This window comes from Nerophis ophidion, linkage group LG05, assembly GCF_033978795.1.
Source record: "Nerophis ophidion isolate RoL-2023_Sa linkage group LG05, RoL_Noph_v1.0, whole genome shotgun sequence".
In the NCBI taxonomy this organism is placed as follows: domain Eukaryota; kingdom Metazoa; phylum Chordata; class Actinopteri; order Syngnathiformes; family Syngnathidae; genus Nerophis; species Nerophis ophidion.
Window position 1 is genome coordinate 77889294 of NC_084615.1, and position 19774 is coordinate 77909067.

Here is a 19774-nt window from a genome sequence, read left to right on the forward strand (position 1 = left end):
ATAAGTTGGTGTATTACCTGATTCTGATGACTTGCATTGATTGGAATCAGACAGTAATGATGATAACGCCCACATTTTCAAATGGAGGAGAAAAAAAGTTGTCCTTTCTGTACAATACCACATGAAAGTGGTTGGTTTTTGGCATCTAATTCATCCAGCTTCCATACACTTTACAAGAAAAACATTGGCGGCAAATTCCGTAGCTTGCTTGATTGACATTCACGGCACCCGAGGGTCTTGTGAGATGACGCTGGCTGCTGCCAGTTCATTATTATGAAAAAATGACAGAGAGGAAGGCGAGAAACACTTTTTATTTCAACAGACTTTCGCGCCGTCCCTTCCGTCAAAACTCTAAAGGCCGACTGCACATTTCCTATCTTCACAATAAAAGCCCTGCTTCATGCTGCCTGCGCTAACAAAATAAGAGTCTCGGAAAGCTGGCGTGCACAAGTGATGTGCACGCCAGCTTTCTGAGGGATCGCTTGTGCACGCCAGTTTTCCGAGACTCTGTATTTAGTTAGCGCAGGCAGCATGAAGCAGGGCTTTTATTGTGAAGATAGGAAATGTGCAGTCGGCCTTTAGAGTTTTGACGGAAGGTACGGCGCGAGAGTCTGTTGAAATAAAAAGTGTTTCTCGCCTTCCTCTCGGTCATATTTTCATGATAATGATCTTGCAGCAGCCAGCGTCATCTCACAAGACCCTCCGGTACCGTGAATGTCATTTAAGTGACGTCTTGGTGAAGATTGATGATCACTCATTTTTAGGTCTATTTTTTTTAAAAGCCTGGCTGGAGATGGACTGACACACCCCCCGCGGTCGACTGGTAGCTCGTGATCGACGTAATGGGCACCCCTGGTGTGAATGGTAAATAAAAACAGAATACAATTATTTTAAAGTCCTTTTCAACCTATATTTAATTGAATAGAGCAGTGGTTCTCAACCTTTTTTCAGTGATGTACCCCCTGTGAACATTTTTTTTAATTCAAGTACCCCCTAATCAGAGCAAAGCATTTTTAGTTGAAAAAAAAAAGAAATAAAGAAGTAAAATACAGCACTATGTCATCAGTTTCTGATTTATTAAATTGTATAACAGCAAAATATTGCTCATTTGTAGTGGTCTTTCTTGAACTATTTGGAAAAAAAAGATATAGAAATAACTAAAAACTGGATTCATGAAGTTAATTCTAAACATTTCTACATAAAAAAATAATTATTTAACATCAATATTTATTGAACATGTCCAGAAAAAATCTAGCTGTCAACACTGAATATTGCATTGTTGCATTTCTTTTCAAAGTTTATGAACTTACATTCATATTTTGTTGAAGTATTATTCAATAAATCTATTTACAAAGGATTTTTGAATTGTTGCTATTTTTAGAATATTTTCAAAAAATCTCACGTACCCCTTGGCATACCTTCAAGTACCCCCAGGGGTACGCGTACCACTGGAATAGACTGCAAAGACAATATATTTAATTTTCGAACTGGAAAACGTTATTTTTTGCAAATATTAGCTCATTTGGAATTTGATGCCTGGCACAGGTGGCAAAAAAGACTGAGAAAGTTGAGAAACACTTATTTTGGAACCTCCCAGAGGTGAATAGGCTCATTGGGAACAGGTGGGTGCCATGATTGGGTAGAAAAGCAGCTTCCTTGAAATGCCCAGTCATTCCCAAACAAGGATGGGGCGAGGGTCACCACTTTGTGAACAAATGCGTGAGCAAATTGTCGAAAAGTTTAAGAACAACATTTCTCAAAGAGTTATTGCAAGGAATTTAGGGATTTCATCATCTACGGTCTGTAATATAATCAAAAGGTTCAGAGAATCTGAAGAAATTACTTAATGTAAGCTGCAATGCCCATGACCTTCGATCCCTCAGGTGGTACTGCATCAAAACCCCGACATCAGTATGTAAAGGATATCACCACACAGGCTCAAGAACCCTTCAGAACACCGCTGTCGATAACTACAGTTTGTCGCTACATCTGTAAGTGCAACTTGGGACGGTATAGCGTCGCAGGTAGAGCGGCTGTGCCAGAAACCTTGACATCCAGATCGCTGCCGTTGTGTCCTTGGGCAGGAAATTTCACCCTAGCCCCCGGTGCCGCTCACACTGGTGAATGAATGATGAATGAATGATAGGTGGTGGTCGGAGGGGCTGTAGGCGCAAAGTGGCAGCCTCGCTTCCGTCAGTTGCTACAAATATAGCTTACCACCACCAGGTGTGAATGAATGATGGGTTCCCACTTCTCTGTGAGCGCTTTGAGTATCTAATAATAGAAAAGTGCAATATAAAATATAAAAAAATGTAATCCATTATTTTTATGATTTATTATTAACTTAAAACTGTACCATGCAAAGCCAAAGCCTTTTATCAACAACACCCAGAAACTTTGTCGGCTTTGCTGGGCCTGAGCTTATCTAAGATGGGTGGGAAAGTGTTCTGTGGTCTGACGAGTCCACATTTCAAATTGTTTTTGGAAACTGTGGAGGTCGTGTCCTCCGGAACAAAGACGAAAAGAACCATCCGGATTGTTATAAGCGCAAAGTTGAAAAGCCAGCATGTGTGATGGTATGGGGGTGTATTAGTGCCCAAGGCATGGGTAACTTACACATCTGTGAAGGCACCATTAATGCTGAAAGGTACGTACAGGTTTCGGAGCAACATATGTTGCCATCCAAGCTGTTATGGTCCGCTGCCCGGATCATATTATGATTTAGATTTTTGAGTCTGTGTTTTCTGTTAGTTTTGGACTCCTTTTGTTATTGTTTGTGCACCTGTGAGTTTCGTCACCATATTAACTCATTATTTTCACCTGCCGCTTGCTCCTGACGTGCACTTGTTTTGTGATTACTGTCGTTATTTAGCCTGCCTTCTCCCGTCAGTTTGCCTTGCTTCCTAATTTGTTTTCACGCAACAAGTAACGACTTCTGTGTTCCTGCTCACTACCAGCTAGCTTCCAAACTAGGTCCTTTTGTTTACGCTAGCTACCATGCTAAGCGCCTTTTGTTTTCTAGCTCCCATGCTAGCTCTTTTGGTTTTTTGAAAGTCTGTTTTTATTCCCTAAATAAATCATTTCCTACCTGCACGCTGTGTCCGAAGCCCGTCTGCATCACTGGGAGAACGAAATCCGCATCACCATGCAACCAGGTCGTTACACAAGCGATGTTATCATGGACGCCCCTGCTTATTTCAGCAAGACAATGCCAAGCCACGTGTTACAACAGCGTGGCTTCATAGTAAAAGAGTGCGGGTACTAGACTGGCCTGCCTGTAGTTCAGACCTGTCCCCCATTGAAAATGTGTTGGGCATTATGAAGCCTAAAATACCACAACGGACTGTTGAACAACTTCTGCTGTATATCAAGCAAGAATATGAAAGAATTCCACCTGAAAAGCTTCAACAATTGGTGTCCTCAGTTCCTAAACGTTTATTGGGTGTTGTTAGAAGAAAAAGGCCATGTAACACAGTAGTATACAGTGGGGCAAAAAGTATTTAGTCAGCCAGCGATTGTGCAAGTTCTCCCACTTCAAAGGATGACAGAGGTCTGTCATTTTCATCATAGGTACACTTCAACTGTGAGAGACAGAATGTGAAAGAAAATCCTGGAATTCACATTGTAGGAATTTTAAAGAATTTATTTGTAAAATTATGGTGGAAAATAAGTATTTGGTCAACCATTCAAAGCTCTCACTGACGGAAGGAGGTTTTGGCTCCAAATCTCACGATACATGGCCCCATTCATTCTTTCCTTAACACGGATCAATCGTCCTGTCCCCTTAGCAGAAAAACAGCCCCAAAGCATGATGTTTCCACCCCCATGCTTCACAGTAGGTATGGTGTTCTTGGGATGCAACTCAGTATTCTTCTTCCTCCAAACACGACGAGTTGAGTTGATACCAAAATGGATACATGGATGATACAGCAGAGGATTGGGAGAATGTCATGTGGTCAGATGAAACCAAAATAGAACTTTTTGGTATAAACTCAACTGGTGGTGTTTGGAGGAGGAAGAATACTGAGTTGCATCCCAAGAACACCATACCTACTGTGAAGCATGGGGGTGGAAACATCATGCTTTGGCGCTGTTTTTCTGCTAAGGGGACAGGACGATTGATCCGTGTTAAGGAAAGAATGAATGGGGCCATGTATCCTGAGATTTGGAGCCAAAACCTCCTTCCATCAGTGAGAGCTTTGAATGGTTGACCAAATACTTATTTTCCACAAATAAATTCTTTAAAATTCCTACAATGTGAATTCCTGGATTTTTTTTCTTCACATTCTGTCTCTCACAGTTGAAGTGTACCTATGATGAAAATGACAGACCTCTGTCATCCTTTGAAGTGGGAGAACTTGCACAACCGCTGGCTGACTAAATACTTTCTTGCCCCACTGTACATGCCACCGTGCCGACTTTTTTGCAATCTATTGCTGGCATTAATTCTAAGTTAATGATTATTTGCCAAACATGGAACATTACATATCTTGTCTTTGCAGTCTATTGAATTGAATATAAGTTGAAAAGGATTGGCAAATCATCGTATTCTGTTTTTATTTACCATTTACAAAACGTGCCAACTTCACTGGTATGAAATGTATGTTCATTGCACTACGAAGGCATCTGCAATCCAACATGGCCATCAACACAAATGAGTGAAGGCAGGTGATGGGTGAACATTCCCGCGTCCAGCTGAGAAAATGTGTGATTCGCTTCCAACTGATCCCTCCTCCTGATAACATCTCAGGTCCGTGTTTTCTAACCATTCCATGCTGGGTCTGCAGCGTTGCATGCAGAAGCCCAGAGCCCGGGAGGGACCTGGACCCCGTTAGTAGTCCTTTTTAAAAAAAAAATGAAATCCACACTCCAACACTGAGATAAGCATCTCCTAATAGCATGAAGCCCAGCTCATCGGGGCCTTGTGTGCGTGAGGAGGGACGTGATGTTATTTCGCCCACCGTTCTCCTAAATTGTGCACCAGCTGCGTAATGTGGAACAGCAAAAACAAACAAAAAAAAACACCATGCAGCTCGAAAACACTTTCCAAAACAACGTGACAAAAGGCTGTTGATGTTTCTGCACGACTGAGTCTGCCTGCTGGTCTACAGCTTATCTCAGGGGTCATCAACGCGGTGCCCGTGGGCACCAGGTCGCCCGTAAGGACCAGATAAGTCGCCCGCTGGACTGTTCTAAAAAATAACTCAAATAGCAGCACTTACCAGTGAGCTGCCTCTATTTTTTTAAATTGTATTTATTTACTAGCAAGCTCGTCTCGCTTTGCTCCACATTTTTAATTCTAAGAGAGACAAAACTCAAATAGAATTTGAAAATCCAAGAAAATATTTTAAAGACTTGGTCTTCACTTGTTTAAGTAAATTCATTTATTTTTTTTCTTTGCTTCTTATAACTTTCAGACAGACAATTTTAGAGAAAAAATACAACCTTAAAAATGATTGGAGGATTTTTAAATACATATATCTTTTTACCTTTTAAATTCTTTCCTCTTCTTTCCTGACAATTTAAATCAATGTTCAAGTAAATTTATTTTAATTGTAAAGAATAATAAATACATTTTGATTTAATTCTTCATTTTAGCTTCTGTTTTTTCGACGGAGAATCTTTGTGAAATATTTCTTCAAACTTATTATGATTAAAATTAGAAAAAAATATTCTGGTAAATCTAGAAAATCTTTGGAATCAAATTTAAATCTTATTTCAAAGTCTTTTGAATTTCTTTTAAAATATTTGTTCTGGAAAATCTAGAAGAAATAATGATTTGTCTTTGTCAGAAATATAGCTTGGTTCAATTTGTTATATATTCTAACAAAGTGCAGATTGGATTTTAACCTATTTAAAACATGTCATCAAAATTGTAAAATTAATCTTAATCAGGAAAAATTACTAATGATGTTCCATAAATTTGTTTCTTAATTTTTTCAAAAAGATTCAAATTAGCTAGTTTTTTTCTTCTTTTTTTTGGTGGAATTTTGCATTTTAAAGAGTCGAAATTGAAAATAAACTGTTTCAAAATTTAATTTTAATTTTTTTCCTGTTTTCTCTTCTTTTAAACCATTCAATTAAGTGTTTTTTTCATCATTTATTCTCTACAAAAAACCTTCCGTAAAAGGAAAAAAAATGTATGCTGGAATGACGGACAGAAATACCCATTTTTTAACTATATATATATATATATATATATATATATATGTATATATATATATGTATATATGTATATATGTATTTATGTATATATATATATATATATATATATATATATATATACATATATATATATATATATATATATATATATTTATTTATTAAAGGTACATTGAGCAAATTGGCTATTTCTGGCAATTTATTTAAGTGTGTATCAAACTGGGAGCCCTTCGCATTAATCAGAACCCAAGAAATAGCTCTTGGCTTCAAAAAGGTTGCTGACCCCTGCCTTATCTGAGGGAAGTGCACAGCTGAGCTGGATTAGCTGTGGCCGTGCATGACTTCCCAGACTATAGAAGGGTGAATTTCGCAAAAAAATATGACTGGAACTGACATCTTAAAGTGAAGTAGTTAGCGATGAAGGCGTGCGGCTGTGCGACGGCGTGAGTCTGATAGGCCTTCTGATGGCGTTAGTCAGTGTTCACACCAACAAAAAAAAAAACCCATGCAGAAAGATCTAATTACCGAAATACTGATCGTGTTGATGGCCTGTCAAACAAGAAAATTGTGGCATTGACGAGTTTGGTTTGATTCTGAAGAGAAATAAAATGATGTACAGTGCATCTGAAACCTGTTCAAAGCACTTATTACATGTTAGACAGAGCCCAAAAAAACATTTATGGAAAATTAAAATATTTGTCCTCAAAATTCTGCACAAAAGACCCCATAATGACAATGTGAACAAGCGTTTTTTGCATACTTGCTAACCCTCACGATTTTCCCGGGAGACTCCCAAATTTCAGTGTCCCTACTGATAATCTCCCGGGGCAACCATTCTCCCGATTTCCACCCGGACAACAATATTGGGGGCGTGACTTAAAGGCCTACTGAAAGCCACTACTAGCGACCACACAGTCTGATAGTTTATATATCAATGATGAAATATTAACATTGCAACACATGCCAATACGGCCGCTTTAGTTTACTAAATTACAATTTTAAATTCCCCGCGAAGTATCCTGTTGAAAACGTCCACAATGATGACGCGTGCTTGTGACGTTATTGGTTGGAGCGGACATGTTCTCCCAGCACCATTAATGGCTAAAAGTCGTCTGCTTTAATCGTATAAGTACACAGTATTTTGGACATCTGTGTTGCTGAATCTTTTGCAATTTGTTCAATTAATAATGGAGACGTCAAAGAAGAATGCTGTTGGTGGAAAGCGGTGTATAGCAGCTGCCTTTAGCAACCAAAACACAGCCGGTGTTTCTTTGTTTGTTGTGAAGTTTTAATATGGAACAGAGCGGTCAAGCGAACATGTTTCTCTACCACATGTCAACCGGCAGGTTTCGGTGAGAAAATTGTGTTAATAAGTCGGCTCTTCCTGTAAACATGAGCGGAGCTTGTGTCCTCCTGCAGCTGTCAAAAAGGCAGCTGCGACTTTTTTGGCTCCTCCATGGCTTCCATCAGAGACACTGGTGGTCACCACACCCCTCCGACTTTCAAGTATGACTTTTAGGTATCGCACTAAAACACTAGTAACACAATAAGCAGATAAGGGATTTTCCAGAATTATCCTAGTAAATGTGTCTAATAACATCTGAATCGCTCTCACCGCCCTCGCCTTTTTTTCTATTTTTATTTATTTATTTTTTTATAGTGCTTCACTCTCACTTTCCTCATCCACAAATCTTTCATCCTTGCTCAAATTAATGGGGAAATCTTCGCTTTCTCGGTCTGAATCGCTCTCGCTGCTGGTGGCCATGATTATAAACAATGTGAGGATGTGAGGAGCTCCACAACCCGTGACGTCACGTGCACATCGTCTGCTACTTCCGGTACAGGCAAGGCTTTTTTATTAGCGACCAAAAGTTGCTAACTTTATCGTCAATTTTCTCTACTAAATCCTTTCAACAAAAATATGGCAATATCGCGAAATGATCAAGTATGACACATAGAATGGACCTGCTATCCCCGTTTAAATAAGAACATCTCATTTCTGTAGGCCTTTGGAGTCCACTACAATCTGTCGTCACGTCCGCTTCTCCTACATACAAACAGCGTGCCGGTCAAGTCACATAATATAAACGGCTATTACACACACTTAAGTGAATGCAAGGCATACTTGGTCAACAGCCATACAAGTCACACTGAGGGTGGCCGTATAAACAACTGTAACACTGTTACAAATATGCGCCACGCTGTGAACCCACACCAAACAAGAATGACTAACACATTTCGGGGGAACATCTGCACTGTAACACAACATAAACAAAACAGAACAAATACCCAGAATCCCTTGTATCACTAATTCTTCCGGGACGCTACAATATAATAACCCCCCATCTCCCAAATTCGGAGGTCTCAAGGTTGGCAAGTATGTTTTTTGTTTTGCAAATGTATTAAAAAAGCAAAAACACACGTGTATACAAGTATTCACAGCTGTTGGTCAATACTTCGTTAATGCACCTTTGGCAGATGTTTGGCCACAATACCCAGCAATATGTTTGGAGGAGAAAAGGTGAGGCCTTTAATCCCAGGAACAGCATGCCTACCGTCAAGCATGGTGGTGGTAGTATTATGCTCTGGGCCTGTTTTGTTGCCAATGGAATTGGTGCTTTACAGAGAGTAAATGGGACAATGAAAAAGGAGGATTACCTCCAAATTCTTCAGGACAACCTAAAATCATCAGCCCGAAGGTTGGGTTTTGGGCGCAGTTGGGTGTTCCAACAGGACAATGACCCAAACACATGTGAAAACTGATAAAGGAATGGCTAAATCAGGCTAGAATTAAGTTTTTAGAATGGCCTTCCCAAAGTCCTGACTTAAAGGTGTGGACAATGCTGAAGAAACAAGTCCATGTCCGAAAACCAACACATTTAGCTGAACTGCACCAATTCTGTCAAGAGAAGTGGTTAAAAAATTCAACCAGAAGCTTATCAGAAGTTTGTGGATGGCTACCAAAAGTGCCTTATTGCAGTGAAACTTGCTAAAGGACATGTACGCAAATATTAACATTGCTGTACGTATACTTTTGACCCAGCAGATTTGCTCACATTTTCACTAGACCCATAATAAATTCATAAAAGAACCAAACTTCATGAATGTTTTTTTGCGAATAACAAGTATGTTCTCCAATCACTTTATCACAAAAAAATAAAAGTTGTAGAAAGTAATATATTTTCACATTGTCATAATGGGGTATTGTCTGTAGAATTTTGAGGGGAAAAAATTATTTATTCCATTTTGGAATAAGGCTGTAACATAACAAAATGTTAAAAGAGTGAACCAATGCAAATACTTTCCGGATGCACTGTAACATCCTCACAAAAATATGGTGTCGTAAAAAATACAGTCAGGGGTTCTCAACTGGTCTCAACTTGGAAGACATATTTTCCTTAATTTACAACCCATTTTTATTGAAGACAAAAATAGCTCATGGAATCTTTCTTAACCTTAATATATGTGCAAACTATATATCAGAGCATATTATTAAAAACATGCATAAAATTAATGAAAAGTAAAATTTACATACATATATATATATAAATATATATTAAATATATATAAATATTTACAGATTACAGCTCAAACAACCCTATTAAAATATTTTAACTAGTGCTGTCAAATGATATATTTTTAAAATCAAATTATTCACGCTATTAATTTGGATTCATCATGATTAATAAAAGGTTACTACTTTTCTAGAATCTTTCTTAACATTAATATATATGCAAACTGTATATCAGAGAATATTATTAAAAACACGCATACAAATATTGAATAAAGTAAAATTTACATACATACATACATACATACATACATACATATATATATATATATATATATGTATATATATATGTATGTATGTATGGGTGGGAAAAATCACAAGACTACTTTATCTCTACAGAACTGTTTCATGAGGGGTTCCCTTAATCATCAGGAGTTTTCCTGATGATTAAGGGAACCCCTTTCGGGGTCGCGGGGGGCGCTGGCGCCTATCTCAGCTACGAAAGGGAATAAGCGGTAGGAAATGGATGGATGGATAAAGGAACCCCTCATGAAACAGTTCTGTAGAGATAAAGTAGTCTTGTGATTTTTCCCACACATATATATTGCGCTCTACCACGGTATCGAGCACTATTCTCTGGATAATCCAATCAAGACATATATACATATATATATGTAAATATATATTAAATATATAAAAATATTAAATATTTACAGATTACAGCTCAAACAAACCTATTTAAAATATTTTAACTAGTGCTGTCAAATGATATATTTTTAAAATCAGATTATTCACACTATTAATTTAGATTAATCATGATTAATCAAAGGTTACTACTCACTTACACAATTAAAATCACCTTTATAAAACTCCCCAATATTTTAACACAAATGCAATTTTATAGTCAGAATGTTATACAAAATTTAAAATAAAAGTTTTGCCTGATTGAATCCTCCACTTTTTAGGTAAAGGAACATGTGCGGGTCTAAACAAATTGTATGATTAATCTGTGTACATCATTTTTTTGTGATTATTTACATGCGTCAATTAGTTATTTTTGACAGCCCTAATTTGAACGCATTTTTAGACCGACTGGGTGAAAAAGCCACCAGTTGAAAATCCCTGGTCTACTCCACAGTGTGATGTCACTCACCTGGAAAGCGTCAAGAAGCTTCCCGTTAAAGTCGATGATGTCAGAGGAGCCCGATATGCCCTTTTCACCAGGATAACCCTGAGATGAGAGAATGACAAATACATTAAACCCACTTTAATCAGGCAGGTTGACAGCAAAATGTCCCTATTTGTTTTTTTCCCATCATTCAGCAGGCACGCAAATGACATCATTCATTCTTAGCCCAATGATGTCAACACAGTTGATTGGCCGCTGCAGGATTCTTTTGTGATTGTTGTGGCCTATAATGCCACGTCCCCTTATAGCAGGGGTCGGGAACCTTTTTGGCTGAGAGAGCCATGAAAGCAAAATATTTTAAAATGTATTTCCGTGAGAGCCATATCATATTTTTTAACACTGAATACAACTAAATGTGTGCATTTTTGATGTAAAATCAACATTTTTAGAGTATAATTAGTCTCTAATTATTTTTAATAACATTTTTATTTCTTGAACAGGTGCGGTAGGAAACGGATGGATGGATTAAAATGCATGAGAATGTTTCATATTTTGAACGTTATTTTTAACATTGTGATTACCAGTGGAATTATTCGTTCAAGCAATGTCAGCTCAGATTTATCCAAGAGCCAGATGCAGTCATCAAAAGAGCCACATCTGGCTCTAGAGCCATAGGTTCCCTACCCCTGCCTTATAGGCAGAACAGGCGCAGTGCGTAGGGCCCCGCCATCCGTGGGGAAGCTCGTTATGCATGAAGAAGTGCATGTTAGATGTCAATCAAGGAATGACAGAGCGCGTCATATGAAATTTTACCTACGAAAGCAGGGGTCCCCAAACTTTTTGACCCGGGGGTCGTATTGGGTTAAAAAAAAATTTGACCAGGGGCCACGCTATGTATATATATATGTGTATATATATATGTATATATATATATATATATATATATATATATATATATATATATATATTAGGGCTGGGCAACGATTAAAAATTTTAATCAAAGTTAATCGCACTATTTCTCCGATTAATCGCGATTAACTGCATTGTATACGCAAAGCCCAATAATGAATTCAAAAGTAGTGTGTAGTGCACCTTTATTGGAATATTCTCCCACATGAACAAAAGCGCCAAAACATTTGTTGTGCAAACACAATTTAAATCAGTCCTTGTTAAACAGTAGCAGTTAAATAGCATATTTGATGAAAATCAACTCCAAAAATGTAAATACAAACATTTAAGCTTATTGCCACTGCCAGGGTATTTAAGTTATCCTGTTTGTTATGGAAAATAAATATAATCTACATACAAATCTCTGAGCCACAATCATAACATCTGAACAGGCAATTTCTGAGGTAACAGCAGAAACATTTTTTTGATCAGGGATCTTATGTTTAAAAAACCTATATTATAGGTAGTGGGCTGTTTTAGGGAATTTTGGATCAAATTATCCGTAGTAGCAATATTAATAATGTTGTGTTTATTCTGCGTAGTGCACTTAAAATAATTATGACCATATCTAGGAATTGATATGATGGGAATTTTCCGATTGTTTGCTTGGTGCTTTGATAAACTGAAGGCATCATATACATGGTACTATATTGTGATGTTATGAGGCAGGGGAAAAAAGAACTACCCTACCCAGCATGCAACAGGAGTGAGGAGCATGTATAGGTTGTGTCGCCATGACGGCATCTTGTATGTTGTGATATGCACGCTCTGAAAGCAAACGTTAAGAACTCAGCCAACACTCCTGGTCTGCATTATTCATAAATAGACAGACAACACATATACTCCGCTGCTTCACAGGCCGCTGGATGTAGCCGGCAAAGTATTCCCATGCTAGCTAGCAGGTCTAGCAAGCACGCCTCATTCAGTCCAAAACGGCCCGATCTATCCACATCCAGAATTGTCTGGCGGTCGTAAGTGATCCCGGAGTGACCACGCTGTAAGCCAGCCATGACATTTGCAGAATTGTCCGGTATTTTTGCCAAATGTTCCATCTTTACCAAGAGCCCCTCCACGCCGGGCGACGCCATCTTGTTAAGAAAAGGCGCTAACAAAATAAAAGCATGTAAACAACATGCGCAAATGTGCGATAAAATAATTGTCGGCGTTAATAGATTGATGAGTTAACGCGTAATTAACGCATTAATTTGCCCACCCCTAATATATATATATATATATATATATATATATACAATATACAATCTAAACTGTCTTTTCCTTAAACTGAACAAAAGTCACATGTCCACTGATGTTTAAAAACTCTACACTCGGAGTCTAATTTATGTTTCCCCAATGATTTTGCCATTTTTTCCCCCTCCTGCACTAATTGATTGAAAAATCACGCACTTGCCGCCTTTGTGGCGCAAGCGTGATGACGTCCCGTTAGCGCTGGGAAAATGCATTTTTAGACAGTATGATTTGCGTGAACGGCTAGAAGAACCAATAACAGGCGGTAGGAAATGGATTGATGGATGGGCGAAAAAGGACAAATTACATTTTTTTTTATAAATACCATTTTTTTTTTTTAGTCGGGATTACCCGCGGGCCAGATTTTGGACGCTGGCGTGCTGTACCTGCCTAGGAGACCCAGTAACAAGCGGTAGACAATAGATTGAAGGATGGGCGAAAAGGGACAGATTAAAAAAAAAATTATAATTTAAAAAAACAAAAACAACATCTTTTTTTTAATTTATTATTTGTTTTAGTCGGGGATACCCGCGGGATGGATTTTAAAATATTACCCTTCGAGTGCAGTACGTCCGGCACTGATTGTTATTTATTACTTCGGTACTCTTGTCTTGTTCTGTATATTGTACAGTATTTTGTATTTCTATAGTGTTTTGTATATTGTACAGGATTGCTTATTATTTTTATTGGATATTAGTCTGTTTATTTCAATTATTAGTTTTTTTCCTTTATTACCTCTTGTGTTATTTATTTCACCGCATGCGGCTCTTTAGCACCGCCCTAGTGGCTCTCTGGAGCTTTTTCAAAAATATATGAAAAATGGAGCTGATGAGGGGGAAAAAATATATTTTTTGTTTTCATTTGGTGTCTGTAGGACAAACATGACACAAACCTCCCTAATTGCTATAAAGTACACTGTTTGTAATAAACATGCTTCACTGATTCGAGTATTTGTCGAGCGGCGTTTTGTCCTACTAATTTTGGCGGTCCTTGAACTCACCCTAGTTTGTTTACATGTATAACTTTCTCCGACTTTCTCAGACGTGATTTATGCCACTTCTTTTTCTGTCTCATTTTGTCCACCAAACTTTTAACGTTGTGCATGAATGCACAAAGGTGAGTTTTGTTGATGTTATTGACTTGTGGGGAGTTCTAATCAGACATATTTGGTCACTGCATGACTGCAAGCTAATTGATGCTAACATGCTATTTAGGCTAGCTGTATGTACATATTGCATCATTATGCCTCATTTGTAGATATATTTGAGCTCATTTCGTTTCCTTTAAGTAATCATTAAGTAATTTATATCTCATGACACACTATCTGTATGTAATATGGCTTTTATTTTTGTATTTTTGGTCCAATATGGCTCTTTCAACATTTTGGTTTCCCGACCCCTGCACTAGGGGAACATATTCTAAGTAACAAAGACTTAATTTAGAGTTATTTGTTAAAGGTTAGGGTTATAATAAGGCAATGCCGAAAAAGGCATTCATAAGCACTTAATAATGACTAGTTAAGAGCCAATATGTTATTATTTTGCATGTGCATAAGCAACTAATTAATGTTGAATATGTTCCCCATACCAAAGTGTTACGATGTTTTTTTTTACTGGTGCACAAAATGAACCGTGCATGAACATCACCTTGTTCAAACAACAGAACTAAGACAGTGCATAAACTCACAACAAATTAGACACCTGCAAATCAGTATGACTTCTGCTGTTGCCGTATCTGCAATACGCCGATAGGGAGAAGTTTTTATTTACTCCATGAGTCGGGTGCGTCTTGACCTCCGCAGAACCCCTGAGACCGACTCACCGGACGCCTAGGGTTCGATCGAACCCAGGCTAAGAACCACTGCACTAGGGCCAATTTAGTGTTGCCAATCAACCTATCCCCAGGTGCATGTCTTTGGAAGTGGGAGGAAGCCGGAGTACCCGGAGGGAACCCACGTAGTCACAGGGATTGAACCCGGGATTGAACCCAGGACTACTCGGGACCTTCGTATTGTGAGGCAAGACGCACTAACCCCTCTTCCACCTTGCTGCCCCAAGTCAAAGTTATGTTTTTTTTTTACTGGGGCACAAAATGAACCGTGCGTGAACATCACCTTGTTTAAAGAACAAAACCAACACAGTGCATGAACTCACAACAAATTACACACCTGAAAATCAGATAGAAAATTAGGGGGAACATTGTTTGGGGGTATCTATAATATTCTGTAGGGAGAAGTTTTTATTTACACGATGAGTCGGGTGTGTCTTGACCTCCGCGGCAGAGGCTCCACCGAATGCCTGAGGCCGAACTCCTACGGTTCGATCGAACCCAGGTTAAGAACCACTGGTCTAGGTCCAGAGTATATAAAGTCACCATAAAAAAATGGACAATGAAGGTGACCTCCACGGCAGAGGCTCCGCCGAACCCCTGAGGCCCACTCACCGAACCCCTAGGGTTCGATCGAACCCAGGTTAAGAACCACTGGTCTAGGTCCAGAGTATATAAAGTCACCATAAAAAAATGGAAAATGAAGGTGACCTCCACGGCAGAGGCTCCACCAAACCCCTGAGGCCCACTCACGGAACCCCTAGGGTTGGATCGAACCCAGGTTAAAAACCACTGGTCTAGGTCCAGAGTATAGAAAGTCACCATAAAAAAATGGACAATGAAGGTGACCTCCGTGGCAGAGGCTCCGCCGAACCCCTGAGGCCCACTCACCGAACCCAGGTTAAGAACCACTGGTCTAGGTCCAGAGTATATAAAGTCACCATAAAAAAATGGACAATGAAGGTGACCTCCGCGACAGAGGCTCCGCCGAACCCCTGAGGCCCACTCACCGAACCCAGGTTAAAAACCACTGGTCTAGGTCCAGAGTATATAAAGTCACCATAAAAAAATGGCCAATGAAGGTGACCTCCGCGGCAGAGGCTCCGCCGAACCCCTGAGGCCCACTCACCGAACCCAGGTTAAGAACCACTGGTCTAGGTCCAGAGTATATAAAGTCACCATAAAAAAATGGACAATGAAGGTGACCTCCACGGCAGAGGCTCCGCCGAACCCCTGAGGCCCACTCACCGAACCCCTAGGGTTCGATCGAACCCAGGTTAAGAACCACTGCTCTATGGTGACACACTCACCATGGGGCCTTGATCTCCTATTCCTCCTTTATCCCCCTGAGTGATGCATAAAAACATGGTTAAATGCACAGAAAATGCAAGGCGTTACAACGAGAGAAACATAACGTCTTACTTTTAATCCTGGTAGTCCGTCCATGCCTCGCTCTCCCTTTCCTCCCGTACCTGCTTCACCCTGTTTCATACACAGTAATACCAGTAAACCTAATAATCCAGCATATGGTTCAAACACGGCAAAATAACTTATATTGACTCTGGTTTATTACCTTTGCCCCCGGAGGACCCTGTGGTCCTGGAAATCCTGGCTCACCATCTTCCCCCTATCAGATTATAAATCATATCTTTACTACCTTTTGGGCTGTAAATCAAAACTAATTTCCAGGTCAATCATACCGGCTTCCCTTGCAATCCTTGAGGTCCCTGAAGCAGAAATACATCTTTAATAGAAATAATCAAGCGCTTTATTTGTTCAGGTTTAAACAAGAAAGTATATTCACCTCAATGCCATCACGACCTGGTAATCCCTAAAACAGAAAGAAATGAGTTTGAGTCATTGGCTGTGATATAAATATGACCACCAGAGGTCAGTGTTTACAAGGCAAAGCATTCACAGGTTTAATTGAGTCTGTATGGAGCGTTCATGCTATTAGGGGGAAATAATGGATATATCAGTCTTCCATGTGAGGAGTGAATATTAAGTGATGGGCACTTCCAATCCAATCCAATCCACTTTATTTATATAGCACATTTAAAAAAAACAATCAATAGAAGTTTGATAAAGTGCTGCACAGAAGTTGAGACATAAATACTAGGAGAGTCAGTAATATACCATATTTAACTATAAAAGAACAAATACATACAACATATGAGATAAATAGAAAAAAATTGACTTAAAATCACTCAACTCTCATACTAGTTTAAAAGCCAAATAGTATAAATATGTTTTAAGACGTGATTTACAACTCATTAACGAAGGAGCTGAGGGATGTTGTTCCAAAGTTTTGGAGCCCTAGCAGACAATGCACCATCACCTCTAGATTTTAAGCGGGTTTTTGGGACGACAAGAAGAAACTGATCAGCTGACCTCAGAGACTTTGTGGGGGTCTACGTTTATAAAAGGCGTTTAAAAGCCCATCCATCCATCCATCCATTTTCTACCGCTTATTCCCTTTCGGGGTCGCGGGGGGCGCTGGCGCCTATCTCAGCTACAATCGGGCGGAAGGCGGGGTACACCCTGAACGCCAAAGAGTAAAAATATGTTTTAAGACGTGATTTACAACTCATTAAAGAAGGACCTGAGGGATATGGTTCCAAAGTTTTGGAGCCCTAGCAGAAAATGCACTATCACCCTTTGGATTTTAAACGGGTTTTTGGGACGACAAGAAGAAACTGATCAGCTGACCTTAGAGACTTTGTGGGGGTGTACGTTTTTCAAAGGTGTTTAAAAGCCAAAGATTATAAATATGTTTTAAGACATGATTTACAACTCATTAAAGAAGGAACTGAGGGATGTTGTTCCAAAGTTTTGGAGCCCTAGCAGAAAATGCACTATCACCCTTTGGATTTTAAACGGGTTTTTGGGACGACAAGAAGAAACTGATCAGCTGACCTTAGAGACTTTGTGGGGGTGTACGTTTTTCAAAGGTGTTTAAAAGCCAAAGATTATAAATATGTTTTAAGACATGATTTACAACTCATTAAAGAAGGAACTGAGGGATGTTGTTCCAAAGTTTTGGAGCCCTAGCAGAAAATGCACCATCACCTCTGGATTTTAAGCGGGTTTTTGGGACGACAAGAAGAAACTGATCAGCTGACCTTAGAGACTTTGTGGGGGTGTACGTTTTTCAAAGGCGTTTAAAAGCCATCCATCCATCCATTTCCTACCGCTTATTCCCTTTTGGGGTCACTGGCGCCTATCTCAGCTACAATTGGGCGGAAGGCGGCGTACACCCTGGACAAGTCGCTACCTCATCGCAGGACCAACACAGATAGACGGACAACATTCACACTCACATTCAAACACTGGGGCCAATTTTAGTGTTGCCAATGAACCTATCCCCATAAAAGCCAAAGAGTAGAAATATGTTTTAAGACGTGATTTACAACTCATTAAAGAAGGAGCTGAGGGATATTGTTCCAAAGTTTTGGAACCCTAGCAGACAATGGACCATCACCTCTAGATTTTAAGCGGGTTTTTGGGACGACAAGAAGAAACTGATCAGCTGACCTTAGAGACTTTGTGGGGGTGTATGTTTTTCAAAGGCGTTTAAAAGCCAAAGAGTATAAAAATGTTTTAAGACGTGATTTACAACTCATTAAAGAAGGACCTGAGGGATGTTGTTCCAAAGTTTTGGAGCCCTAGCAGAAAATGCACCATCACCTCTGGATTTTAAGCGGGTTTTTGGGACGACAAGAAGAAACTGATCAGCTGACTCTCAGAGACTCTGTGGGGGTCTACGTTTCTAAAAGGCGTTTAAAAGCCAAAGATTATAAATATGTTTTAAGACATGATTTACAACTCATTAAAGAAGGAACTGAGGGATGTTGTTCCAAAGTTTTGGAGCCCTAGCAGAAAATGCACTATCACCCTTTGGATTTTAAACGGGTTTTTGGGACGACAAGAAGAAACTGATCAGCTGACCTTAGAGACTTTGTGGGGGTGTACGTTTTTCAAAGGCGTTTAAAAGCCATCCATCCATCCATTTCCTACCGCTTATTCCCTTTTGGGGGCGCTGGTGCCTATCTCAGCTACAATCGGGCGGAAGGCGGTGTACGCCCTGGACAAGTCGCTACCTCATCGCAGGGCCAACACAGATAGACGGACAACATTCACACTCACATTCAAACACTAGGGCCCATTTTAGTGTTGCCAATCAACCTATCCCCATAAAAGCCAAAGAGTAGAAATATGTTTTAAGACGAGATTTACAACTCATTAAAGAAGGAGCTGAGGGATGTTGTTCCAAAGTTTTGGAGCCCTAGCAGACAATGCACCATCACCTCTGGATTTTAAGCGGGTTTTTGGGACGACAAGAAGAAACTGATCAGCTGACTCTCAGAGACTTTGTGGGGGTCTATGTTTATAAAAGGTGTTTAAAAGCCAAAGAGTAAAAATATGTTTTAAGACGTGATTTACAACTCATTAACGAAGGAGCTGAGGGATGTTGTTCCAAAGTTTTGGAGCCCTAGCAGAAAATGCACTATCACCTTTGGATTTTAAACGGGTTTTTGGGACGACAAGAAGAAACTGATCAGCTGACTCTCAGAGACTTTGTGGGGGTGTATGTTTTTCAAAGGCGTTTAAAAGCCAAAGAGTATAAACATGTTTTAAGACGTGATTTACAACTCATTAAAGAAGGAACTGAGGGATATTGTTCCAAAGTTTTGGAGCCCTAGCAGAAAATGCACTATCACCTCTGGATTTTAAACGGGTTTTTGGGACGACAAGAAGAAACTGATCAGCTGACTCTCAGAGACTCTGTGGGGGTCTATGTTTATAAAAGGTGTTTAAAAGCCAAAGAGTAAAAATATGTTTTAAGACGTGATTTACAACTCATTAAAGAAGGAGCTGAGGGATGTTGTTCCAAAGTTTTGGAGCCCTAGCAGAAAATGCACTATCACCCTTTGGATTTTAAACGGGTTTTT

General features: G+C 39.3%; 1 protein-coding gene across 1 annotated transcript in view; it reads right to left on the reverse strand.

Annotated features, from left to right (window-relative positions):
• Positions 1–19774, reverse strand: part of LOC133553636 (collagen alpha-1(XXIII) chain-like) — a 409393-nt gene that overhangs the window by 32381 nt on the left and 357238 nt on the right. Inside the window, 7 exon segments of the mRNA XM_061902087.1 lie at positions 6688–6711; positions 10827–10904; positions 16133–16168; positions 16245–16304; positions 16396–16449; positions 16523–16549; positions 16627–16653. Coding sequence (XP_061758071.1) covers positions 6688–6711; positions 10827–10904; positions 16133–16168; positions 16245–16304; positions 16396–16449; positions 16523–16549; positions 16627–16653 — 306 coding nt within the window.